The sequence below is a fragment of the Nerophis ophidion genome, linkage group LG23 (assembly GCF_033978795.1).
Source record: "Nerophis ophidion isolate RoL-2023_Sa linkage group LG23, RoL_Noph_v1.0, whole genome shotgun sequence".
Taxonomy (NCBI): domain Eukaryota; kingdom Metazoa; phylum Chordata; class Actinopteri; order Syngnathiformes; family Syngnathidae; genus Nerophis; species Nerophis ophidion.
Genome location: NC_084633.1, coordinates 30,558,812 through 30,571,392, shown reverse-complemented (window position 1 = coordinate 30,571,392; position 12,581 = coordinate 30,558,812). Strand labels below are relative to the sequence as shown.

Here is a 12,581-nt window from a genome sequence, read left to right as displayed (position 1 = left end):
TCATATTGATGCCAAATTGACATCCATTGCTTCTTAGGTTTTCATAGCTCTCCGCCAATAAAACGGGCTTATTAGGCTTAAATTTACTTTTGCATTGTAGGATTATTGTTTTATTTGTATGCGTCAGTGGCGCATTTTGGCATTGCAAATTGATTTCGGCCGCCTGCATGTCGAGCTGTCAGCAGGCCGCCACGCTGCCATCAAGGGGTGGTTTGCAATTGCCGATGCGCGCGCAGAATGTCAGGCCACATATAGTACCTGCTACATTAAGTTAAAGTACCAAGGATTGTCACACACACACTAGGTGTGGTGAAATTTGTCCTCTGCATTTGACCCATCCCCTTAATTGTTCACCCCCTGGGAGGTTAGGGGAGCAGTGAACAGCAGCGAACGAGAATCATTTTTGGTGATTTAACCCCCAATTCCAACTCTTGATGCTGAGTGCCAAGCGGGGAAGAATGCTGGTACGAGCTTTTAAACGTAACCCATTAACTGCTGCCAATCAAATGGTGAATAAAATACTCTAAAGGGTTAATATGTTTATAAATCTGACTATGATGAAGTCAGTGCCTCACCAGCCATGAACCTCACTGCACGTCACTGATATATATATATATATATATATATATATATATATATATATATATATATATATAGCTATCTGTCTATATATGTATAGATCTAGATATATGAATGTATAAATATACTTGAGAAAATATTTATATATATATTTATATATATATATATACATATATCTATATCTATCTGTCTATATATATATATAGATCTAGATATATGAATGTATAAATATACTTGAGAATAATATGTATGCATGTATATATAGGTGGCATCAGAGGCTCCATGTATTAACTGAAGAAACATTTGACTTCTGACCTTTCCACATTATTTATCTCATCTTTACTCCTGGAGTTCAGCTCACTGAATATGTCAGCTCCATTTTTTTGTATTTTAATTATCTTCAATTATTCATAAACAGGCTAAAAACAAACCATCATTATCATTACTGCTTCATTTGTTTCACTCTCTATTAATTAAAACTATTCCAGCATGAAAACATTCAGGATGTTCATATACAAACAATATTACACATCCCCAAACGTACCTCTTTATTATGGTTTTAATAGGATGTATTATCACATTTAATATTCCCATGTTAATGGAAATGTTTATTTCCACTCAGGGATTAAAAAAGTATCTCTGATTCTGATTCTGATAATTACATCACTCTCATAAAGCCTTTAAAGCTGAATATGTTTTTTTACCATAGCTCAGCTTCACAATGTTGGAATATTGACTGCTGATATTAATATTATTCTATTGTTTAGAATATTACACTTTACTCTTTTTCTTTACTCAAATGAACAGGATGAAAGTGTCTTCAATCGTCACTACCGAATGTAACTATATATAATTATGTATATAATAATCCTCCATTCTTCACCTTCATTACCGCTTGATTTAACTCTCATCTTATTTTATCCAGAGAGAACTTGACCATAAAAAGATGGCTGCACATCAATAAACTGTCACTAAACTTCAGTAAAACTAAATATATCATATTTGGAGATTGCAAAAATGTAAAACACAAATTATGATGGATAATATTGAAATGAAAGAAATAAAGGTAATCACATTTTTAGGAGTTAATATAGATGTTGAAGTAAGCTGGACACTACATGTAAGTCATATAAAGAAAACATTTTAAAAAATGGAGTGCAATACTTAATATAATAAAATACATACACTCCAAAAAATGATTCAGGCCCTAGATGTCCATTTCTACCGCTTATTCCCTTTTGGGGTCGCGGGGGGCGCTGGCGCCTATCTCAGCTACAATCGGGCAGAAGGCAGGGTACACCCTGGACAAGTCGCCACCTCATCGCAGGGCCAACACAGATAGACAGACAACAGTCACACTCACATTCACACACTAGGGCCAATTTAGTGTTGCCAATCAACCTATCCCCAGGTGCATGTCTTTGGAAGTGGGAGGAAGCCGTAGTGCCCGGAGGGAACCCACGCATTCACGGGGAGAACATGCAAACTCCACACAGAAAGATCCCGAGCCTGGATTTGAACCCAGGACTGCAGGAACTTTGTATTGTGAGGCAGACGCACTAACCCCTCTCCCACCGTGAAGCCCTAGGCCCTAGACGTGACACATTTAAGTATTGTTGGATCTATTCAAAAATATGTAGTTTTAAAATATACACATATATAATTAATCTGTGAAACTTGAAACTTCTCATAATTGATCCTATTGGATTGATTTGATGTTGATCAACGCAAAATTAAATGAGTTCAGAACTTGGAGCCGCCCTTTGCGCATGTGCATATCATCTTTGCGGGCATAACTCATTAGCATATCGTCTTCGGCGGGAGTAGACTGCATCAGGACCCGAAGGTTGGAGCTCGGTCTTCTTTGGTAAGTCAAAGTATTCATTTATTTTTTATAGCTGTAGCACTGTAACTGTACCGCTAGTGTATTCATGCTATATATTCCACAATTTGGGCAATGTTTGTGGGGGTGAACTTTACTTTTAAAGTCCAACTTTGCATGCATGCTAGCTTAAACTTCCACCATGACCACTAGCTTAATAGTCCACACATGAACGAACTTTCCCGCCCTTATAATATTACATAAATCAGGCCAGGATGAACGCGTGGAGCAGCGCGTGAGCAGGGAAGATTATTAACGCGACAGTCGGAGATGAATGTCTGCCCGTGTAGTTAATTGACTTTATTCAATGTGTGTGCTTCCGCTGGGTCCCGCTGCGCTGCGTGTCAGCTCCGGTAGTCCGGAGACTGTCTGTATCTGTGTTTGAACAAGTGTTTACAAGTATTATATAGTGTTTTATACCTCATTCAGAGTATTATCTCGCGCTATCGCGAGTGAATATATAAAATTATCGCGGGAATTCGTTTGTCTCGGCACTCCAGCAGACCGGTTTGCTCTCCGTGATGCGGAGGGAGACCGCAGCTGGTGGTTGAGGACAGTCGAAGGTGCGAGTCATTGCTCAACTGGCTGCTGATTCACTGCAAGTCTGCACGTATTTTTAACGGCAAATGTGAAAATTATGCGATTTTTAATAAAAATTATCTAAAACTGGTGATGTTAAATGGACAATAACTTTATAGTATAATCACTGGATACAAATAACAATTTAAAAAAAATGTTTTCTTTTCACATTTTTTTTCTTTCAATTTCATTTTTTCTACCCTGACTGCACGTCACTGATATATCTATCAATCATCAATCAATAGATGTTTACTTATGTAGCCCTAAATCTCTTATTTTTTCCCCCGTAATAATATTGAAATATTTAACAATGTATTGAAATAACAGTAGCGTAAGGAAAGACAAAAGCCCCAAAAGAAACTAAATAAATATTACACACATATTATTTTTTGTCTGATGCTAATATTTTTTAGAATATATTTTAGAATGTGGGGTGAATTTTTATATATGTGTATATATATATATATATATATATATATATATATATATATATATATATAAGCATGCAGTGTATGATTGCCTTGTGCAATATTATTAGTAGTAGTAGTAGTATCATTAGTGTTGTCGCTTTTTCCAGGTTAAATGTGTACCAAGACAGTGCGGCTATGGACCCGTGCGGTCTGGCTGGAGAAAAACATGGAGCAAGAAAGTGTCATCCCTAACTGCTGGATAAAGGGCAGCAATGTGCTCTGGCCCAATATGGCGAACGCCACCAAGGCCCTCAACGATATGAGGGAGCCTACAATAACATGGAGGAAATTTCCTCTCGTCAAAGTTAAAATCAGCTGGAGTAAGTTTGCTCACATGGTATACAAGTATTGAATAAATGTTACAATAAGGATAATGATGTTTTTTTTTTTTTTGCTGCAGCAAACAGGGAAGAGTGTGAGCAATATGACATCACAACAACAGCAGAGCTCTCTGAATTTGAGGATGGGCCTGAGGAAAAGAAGTCGAAAAAGAAGACACCCAAATTTTATCACAAGTATGTGACGCATAGTTATGTACTATTTATGTGTATGATAATGTGGTTTCTAGTATGGAGTTGCTGGACTGCCACACTCATATGAACTGATCTTATTGGGCTTACCAAATAGTTCAATTACTAATTACAGCCTCTCCAAGAAGTGCCACATTTTGGTGACCCCATGCGACAGGTCCTAAACGTTGCCAAGTAATATGGTTTTGCTTTTGTCTGGATGCAGATGACCAATGTGATGAAGGTGATGATTTTGCAGGATCAGGACTGACGGCGTTGGTTTCCGACCACTATAGCCGCAGTAAATAATATTGTTATGTTTAATATTCATCGTTATTATCCAAAATTGTATGACATTGACAAGATGTTCATTTTTACAACTAAATTGATAGTCTATTTCTATCATTTCTCTTTTAGGTGCCTCGCTACCACTGGAACCAGTGTTTGAGACCAGCGCCTACAGAAGGGGGTCCTCTTCCAGGCGCAGGTCGAAGTCAAGGTCCTTGTCAATGTCTCCATCAATGTCCACATCCAGGTCCTTGTCAATGTCCACGTCAAAGTCCAGATCCAGGTCAATATCAAGGCCAGTCTTCACATCCACGCCTAAGCCAGGGCCCAAGCACCGATCAAGGTCTATATGTACAGATCCGGTTCGAAGGACCGATCGAGGAGCAAGCACAAGAAGGCAAGATCAACATTCAGAGATAGAACGAGGAGCAAGCACAAGAGGGCAAGATCAACATCCAGAGATAAATCGAGGAACAAGCACCAGTACACCACATCAACCAAAGATGATGATCCAAAATTTCCTATGGAAGAAGGAAGTGAGTATTAAATTCATGTGTATCATTGATACACTGGCAGAAGTATGAATCCATGCACCTCTGGAAGTGGTGTGTTAAATTATTATTTTTGTACAACTTTCAGAGTTCCAGAAGCGTGTCTTCTTTCTCCTGATGGACATGCGAGCAACAATATCGGACCTTGGGAAAAAGTATGAACCAGTCGACTCCCAGTTCCATGTTGAAATGATCAACAGGAGGAAGGGACTCGCACAGCTGGAACGAAAGCTTGCAGATGGTGACTACCGGAAACTACTGGTGAGTGTATCCTATCTGAACCATGCATTATTACACCTAATTATAATTGTATTCAATTTTCCCAGCAGGCCATCAGTATCCATTCAATTGGTTCCTTTGTTTATATTTTCAGACGTCTCGTTTGCGCAAGATTGGGGGCTCCAGCCTGGAGGACAATGTAAAGAATGTGATGAAAAGGTGAGTGAACAGACAAACAATAATAAATACAATGTATTATTGTCACTGAATATTATTCATTGATGAATATTAAATAAGCATCTGGTACATCTTATTGTATCGTTTTCCTAATGCTTATACTTGTACACCCCCTGCGAATGCTTACAGAGTCCTCACCAACTGGCTCTTGGCTCAACTGAACATCGAGGGGGCACCACCAAAAAAGAAGTTCAAAGTCACACGCCTTTCTTTGTAAAGTTATGATAGGTATTTACATGACAATTTATTTACCATTCTCAGATATTTGGTTTGTTCACCAATTTATTACCTTGCCCCAAACAGGATCAGAAGGTTTGTTATATGATTTTGAGTGTCTTGACTGACTGTTCTTTCTTGCTCAGGTGCTATTCAACAAACCAACCAGTCAGACACTGAGAAGGACATCACTAAATTTATGGGGAACTTCTTGCGATCTACTCCTGACAGAAATGGCGGTGGAGGGAGGAAGAAGGGTCAGACTACAATAGAACTGGCGTCTGATTCCGAGGCAGAATAAGAATTATGGTGCGATACTTTGTTAATTTCTACATGCTCCCAAATAATGTGTGTAATTAATTGCAATTATGAATGACCATTGATGCTGTTTATTTAAGACCCAAGTGCTCTTTTTGACAGATTTCATCAGTCCTGCATGATGAAGCGCCGAAGGAAGGAAAGAAGACCGAAAACCAGTGGCCGGCCAACAATCCATCACTTTTCTGCCAATTTTGGCTGTATTTTATAAAATAAAATCTTGTCTTGTGCCATGCATACCTGTTTTTGGTGGGTTTATGTAATAATTGAAAGGTCAGAATAGGGTTAAAATCATGACGTCAATTTGATATCAAACTTTTGGCGTCAATTTGATGTCAAACCTTTGACGTCAACTTGATTTGCAAAATCGACTCATTTTTGACGTCTTTTTGACGTCAATATTTGATGTCAATTCAACGTCAATTGCCCACTGGGTAATTGATTAACGTTGAAAAACTTATTGGGGTGTAACCATTTAGTGGTCAATTGTAGGGAATATGTACTGTACTGTGCAATCTACTAATACAAGTTTCAATCAATCAATCAATAAATAAATGCCTACTGAGCCTATGGTGCTGTTAAGTTAGTGTGGCTCAATTTGCCTTAATTTTTTTTATTTTAATGTATTATTTAATATATATTATTGTTTTAGTTGCTTAAGAGATATTCCTGGCAATGAATTTGCTCATTGCTATTTTTATGTTTTTGTGCATTATTTGTTGCCGTAATTATTAAACGAACAGGTTACTCATCAGTTATTCAGTAGAGTAGTTTTTTTCACAACATACTTTTTACTTTTACTCAAGTAAATATTTGGATGACTACTCCTTACTTTTACTTGAGTAATAAATCTCTAAAGCAGTGGTTCCCAAAGTGGGCGGTACAGCCCCCCTGGGGGCGGTAGAAATATCTGGGGGGGCGGCAGTCCGAAGTCAGAAGTTCGAACGTTTGTTTGACGATTTGTACACAACACGTGCAGCAGGACGAGTCAGTGGACGACGCATCAGGGTCCGGTTACCACACGCCGCTCTGGCCCAGTCAGATCCGACAGCATAGACTACAAAAGCAAAAGCTCAGGTTTGTAATTTCAAGCTTGTAATGTTCAGAATTGTATCTTATAATAAAAACCGCATTCTGGCGGTCAACATCATCTTGAGTTCAAGTCAACATGAAATTGGGGACTCGCCAGAACGCGCCGTGTTGTGTTGAGCTAGTTAGGGTGGTGAGTTCCAGCCTGATGTTGAGAAGCTTATGTCCCTGCACCAAGCACATCCATCCCATTAATATTAAGTGTGAGACAATGAAGGTTACTGGTGGAATGTTTATTTACCATTCTATGTTGCTGAAAGAGTTAAAACTCCTAAAAAATAAATTGGTTTACTAAATTGGGTTTTATTTGTGAAATACACATTTGTGTTTAACCTTTCTCTTTTCAAATTGCAGCATACCAAATATCAAGAAAGAGGTGTTTGTTTCCATATGTGTCTCTGTGTGTGTGTGTGTGTGTGTGTGTGTGGGGGGGGGGGGGCGCTAGGAATTCACTGGGGAGCCAAGGGGGCGCCAGCCTGCAAAAGTTTGGGAACCATTGCTCTAAAGTAACAGTACTCTTACTTGAGTACAATTTCTGGCTACTCTCCCCACCTCTGTATACACACATATATATATATATATACACACACATGTATATATACTGGGGCTGCAACTAACGATTAATTTGATAATCGATTAACCTGTGGATTATTACTTCGATTAATCGATTAATAATCGGATAAAAGAGACAAACTACATTTCTAACATTTCCAATACTTTATTTAAAAAAACAGCATACTGGCACCATGTCCTTTCGACTTGCCAAATAAAACAAGGCAAGTGTTACAAAAATGTTTGTTTTTGTTTTTTATAAAGTGCACCATTGTCCTGCACAATAGCAATAATTTTGCTTAGGGGAATTTCAAACCTGGCTACTACCTATTCCAACCATTCTGCAATGTTGGATGCTGAATGTCTTTCCTCTAGTGGCATGGTGGTAAGGGAAATTGACTTCATATTCGAGTCTCCAATGTAGTGGCATGTATTGCCAAGGTAGGCTACACTTGTTCAAACATCAGCAGTGAGACCAATTTAACTCTGGGTGGGATTTATGTCAGTCTACACTGCATGGAATGTCTGCTAGTACTTCCTCTCCATTAGTTTTGGTAAAATGAGAGAGAAAGAAGTCCTTGATTACATTTGTCATTAGGGCCCCGAATTCACAGCCTAATAAGACCCAGGACAGCTGAGTGGTTAACCCTGTTGACCATCAAGCAAGGGGAACTGGGTTCAAATCTCAGTAAGGACTAGGTGTTTCTTTTTCAGTAGTGAGACAGGTGCTCAATTAAATGTCATTGGGGCCCGAAATCTTCCTCTAAGTCGACCAAGGATAGCTGAGTGGTTACAGTAGCTAACTCACAATCAAAGAGTGCAAGGGTCAAATCCCTGCCAGGTTCACTGGTAACTGGTAGGGACGGCGTGGCGCAGTGGGAGAGTGGCCGTGCGCAACCCGAGGGTCACTGGTTCAAATCCCACCTAGAACCAACCTCGTCACGTCCGTTGTGTCCTGAGCAAGACACTTCACCCTTGCTCCTGATGGGTGCTGGTTGGCGCCTTGCATGGCAGCTCCCTCCATCAGTGTGTGAATGGGTAAATGTAGAACTAGTGTCAAAGCGCTTTGAGTACCTTGAAGGTAGAAAAGCGCTATACAAGTACAACCCATTTATTTATAACTGAAAACTCCAGCAGCAAGTGTAAATGTTTTATATTATAGCTCACTGAGACAGGTTCGCGATTAAATATGTCATTGGGGCCCGAAATCTTGTCTAAGGAAGACCAGGGATAGCTGAATGGTTAAAGCTCCTAACTCCCAATCAAAGGGCACTGCGTTCAAATCCCAGGCAAGTTCATCGGTAACTAGGAAAGCTATTGTTTTGTATCATAGTTTACTGAGACAGGTTATCAATTGAATATGTCATTGGGGCCCGAAATCTGTCCTTAAGAAGACCAAGAATAGCTGAATGGTTAAACAGCTAGCTCCTAACAGCTAACTCCCAATCAAAGGGTCCTGGGTTCAATCCCAGTCAGGTCGATTGGCTTGCCAAGCCAAAGGGAGGGAACGCTGGAAAATGTGGGGGTGCATCACCTCCCCCACACAAAGTAAAACTAAGTGGTAGCTGGTTAATTAACTTTTAGTTAAAAAGGTAAGTATGGGTAATAATAAATAGTCTATAGTCCAAAAGTCTAAGGGTAATTTCGGGGGTTAGCTCATCCTGTGTGCTGAGGCTAAAGTTGGTAAGTGTCCATCCATCCATCCATCATCTTCCGCTTATCCGAGGTCGGGTCGCGGGGGCAAAAGCCTAAGCAGGGAAACCCAGACTTCCCTCTCCCCAGCCACTTCGTCTAGCTCTTCCCGGGGGATCCCGAGGCGTTCCCAGGCCATCCGGGAGACATAGTCTTCCCAACGTGTCCTGGGTCTTCCCCGTGGCCTCCTACCGGTTGGACGTGCCCTAAACACCTCCCTAGGGAGGCGTTCGGGTGGCATCCTGACCAGATGCCCGAACCACCTCATCTGGCTCCACTCGATGTGAAGGAGCAGCGGCTTTACTTTGAGTTCCTCGCGGATGGCAGAGCTTCTCACCCTATCTCTAAGGGAGAGCCCCGCCACACGGCGGAGGAAACTCATTTCGGCCGCTTGTACCCGTGATCTTATCCTTTCGGTCATGACCCAAAGCTCATGACCATAGGTGAGGATGGGAACGTAGATCGACCGGTAAATTGAGAGCTTTGCCTTCCGGCTCAGCTGCTTCTTCACCACAACGGATCGGTACAACGTCCGCATTACTGAAGACACCGCACCGATCCGCCTGTCGATCTCACGATCCACTCTTCCCTCACTCGTGAACAAGACTCCTAGGTACTTGAACTCCTCCACTTGGGGCAGGGTCTCCTCCCCAACCCGGAGATGGCATTCCACCCTTTTCCGGGCGAGAACCATGGACTCGGACTTGGAGGTGCAGATTCTCATTCCGGTCGCTTCACACTCGGCTGCGAACCGATCCAGCGAGAGCTGAAGATCCCGGTCAGATGAAGCCATCAGGACCACATCACTGCTGTCTTGGAGCCACTATGGATTGAACTTTCACAGTATCATGTTAGACCCGCTCGACATCCATTGCTTTCGGTCCCCTAGAGGGGGGGGGGTTGCCCACATCTGAGGTCCTCTCCAAGGTTTCTCATAGTCAGCATTGTCACTGGCGTCCCACTGAATGTGAATTCTCCCTGCCCACTGGGTGTGAGTTTTCCTTGCCCTTTTGTGGGTTCTTCCGAGGATGTTGTAGTCGTAATGATTTGTGCAGTCCTTTGAGACATTTGTGATTTGGGGCTATATAAATAAACATTGATTGATTGATTGATCTGCAAAAAGCAGAGACCTAATCCTGCGGTTACCAAACCGGAACCCCTCAACGCCTTGACTGCGCCTAGAAATTCTGTCCATAAAAGTTATGAACAGAATGGGTGACAAAGGACAGCCTTGGCGGAGTCCAACCCTCACTGGAAATGTGTTCGACTTACTGCCGGCAATGCAGACCAAGCTCTGGCACTGATCGTACAGGGAGTGGACCACCACAATAAGACAGTCCAATACCCCATACTCTCTGAGCACTCCCCACAGGACTTCCCGAGGGACACGGTCGAATGCCTTCTCCAAGTCCACAAAGCACATGTAGACTGGTTGGGCAAACTCCCATGCACCCTCAAGAACCCTGCCGAGAGTATAGAGTAAGTGTACCATCGGTAATTCCTGGCTGGGATGGGTGGGAATAGGAACATGAATAATTAATCAGTGTGAGTGTTGACCGATCAGCTCTCCTCGGTCTGACCAACAAATAGTCAATTAGTTAATAAAAAAAAAAAAAAGGTACCAATAAGTACAACAAATTGGAATATTTGAAGAGAGAAAAAATTTCAATTGGATAATGAAAAAGAAAAAAAAAGATTGGATGAATAAAAAGAAGGATGGATAATATTAAAAACACTATTAAGAAAAGTTAATTGCATATCATTTATTAAAATTATGCTTTATCTTTTTTTCATCATCCAATTATTCATCATTTATATTTTTTATTATTCAATTGCAGCTAGTCAGGAGGATTTGTCCACCCATTTATTTTTCTTTTGTTTTTCATTATCCAATTAGAATTTTTTTCTCTCTTCAATCATTCAAATTTGCTGTATTTATTGTTTGTTTGTCTTTTTATTAACTAATTGACTAATTGTTGGTCAGACCGAGGAGAGCTGATTGGTCAACACTCACACTGATTAATTTTTCATGTTCCTATTCCCACCCATCCCAGCCAGGAATTACCGATGGTACACTTACCAACTTTAGCCTCAGCAGACAGGAGGAGCTAACCCCCGAAATTACCCTTAGACTTTTGGACTATAGACTATTTATTATTATTATTACCCATACTTACCATTTTAACTATAAGTTAATTAACCAGCTACCACTTAGATTTACTTTGTGTGGGGGAGGTGATGCACCCCCACATTTTCCGGCATTCCCCCTCTCTGGCTTGGCAAGCCGATCGACCTGACTGGGAATGAACCCAGGACCCTTTGATTGGGAGCTAGCTGTTTAACCATTCAGCTATTCTTGGTCTTCTTAAGGACAGATTTCGGGCCCCAATGACATATTCAATTGATAACCTGTCTCAGTAAACTATGATACAAAACAATAGCTTCCCTAGTTACCGATCAACTTGCCTGGGATTTGAACCCAGTGGCCTTTGATTGGGAGTTAGGAGCTTTAACCATTCAGCTATCCCTGGTCTCCCTTAGACAAGATTTCGGGCCCCAATGACATATTTAATCGCGAACCTGTCACAGTGAGCTGTAATATAAAACATTTACTCTTGCTGCCGGAGTTTTCATAGTTACCGGTGAACCTGGCAGAGATTTGATCCTTGCACTCTAAGATTGGGAGTTAGATGCTTTACCATACAGCTATCCTTGGATGTCTTAGGGATAGATTTCGGGCCCCAATGACATATTTATTTGCAAATCTGTCTCAGTAAACAATGAGATAAAATATTTACTCTTGCCACTGGAGCTTTCATAGTTACCAATGGACTTGGGTGGGATTTGAACCCAGACCCCTTTGATTTGTAGATAGATGCTTGAACTACTCAGCTACCCTTGTACTGCATACAGACAAATTTCGGGCCCCAATGACATAATTAATTGCGAACCTGTCTTGGTAATCTATGATATAAAATACTACCTCATCCGGCTGGAGCTTTCCTAGTTATGGATGGTCATGACTGGGATTTGAACCCTGTACCCTTTGATTGGGAGGTAGCTGCTTCCACTACTTAGCTATCCTTGACCTACTGAAAGTGAGATTTCAGGCCCCATAACATATTTAATTGCGAACCGTTCACGGTAAACTATGATATAAAACTGTGACTGGAGGTTTCCAAGTTACCGATGGATGGACCTGACCGATGAACTCCCTTCCCTTTGATTGGAAGATAGCTGCTTTAACCACTCGGCTTGAGAACCGGTTACACTAAACCACAATGATAGTGAAACAAAACACTTACTCTTTACCAGAGGTGGGTGGTAACGCGCTACATTTACTCCGTTACATTTACTTGAGTAACTTTTGGGATGAATTGTACTTCTACGAGTAGTTTTT

The 12,581-nt window shown here is 41.0% G+C and overlaps 1 protein-coding gene across 2 annotated transcripts; it reads left to right on the top strand.

Moving 5' to 3' along the window:
- Positions 1-816: 816 nt before the first annotated feature.
- Positions 817-6,516, top strand: LOC133541051 (serine/arginine-rich splicing factor 4-like). Of its 2 annotated transcripts, XM_061884114.1 has the most exons (11): positions 818-2,446; positions 3,618-3,830; positions 3,911-4,025; positions 4,246-4,320; positions 4,437-4,590; positions 4,665-4,843; positions 4,947-5,119; positions 5,232-5,296; positions 5,444-5,542; positions 5,677-5,839; positions 5,951-6,516. In XM_061884114.1, the coding sequence occupies exons 3-9, from the start codon at positions 3,935-3,937 to the stop codon at positions 5,529-5,531; spliced, it is 825 nt and encodes a 274-aa protein (XP_061740098.1). In that variant the 5' UTR covers positions 818-2,446; positions 3,618-3,830; positions 3,911-3,934; the 3' UTR covers positions 5,532-5,542; positions 5,677-5,839; positions 5,951-6,516. The 2 variants fall into 2 exon arrangements, with proteins under 2 accessions (XP_061740099.1, XP_061740098.1); XM_061884115.1 differs by lacking the exon at positions 4,246-4,320 and having other exon boundaries at positions 817-2,446.
- Positions 6,517-12,581: the final 6,065 nt, after the last annotated feature.

Coding starts and splice junctions, on each gene's coding strand:
- LOC133541051 (XM_061884114.1), top strand. CDS start 3,935: ATGACATCACAACAACAGCAGAGCTCTCTGAATTTGAGGATGGGCCTG. Junction 4,321..4,436: donor TTCCGACCACTATAGCCGCA/GTAAATAATATT, acceptor TTTCTCTTTTAG/GTGCCTCGCTACCACTGGAA. Junction 4,591..4,664: donor ACGTCAAAGTCCAGATCCAG/GTCAATATCAAG, acceptor CTATATGTACAG/ATCCGGTTCGAAGGACCGAT.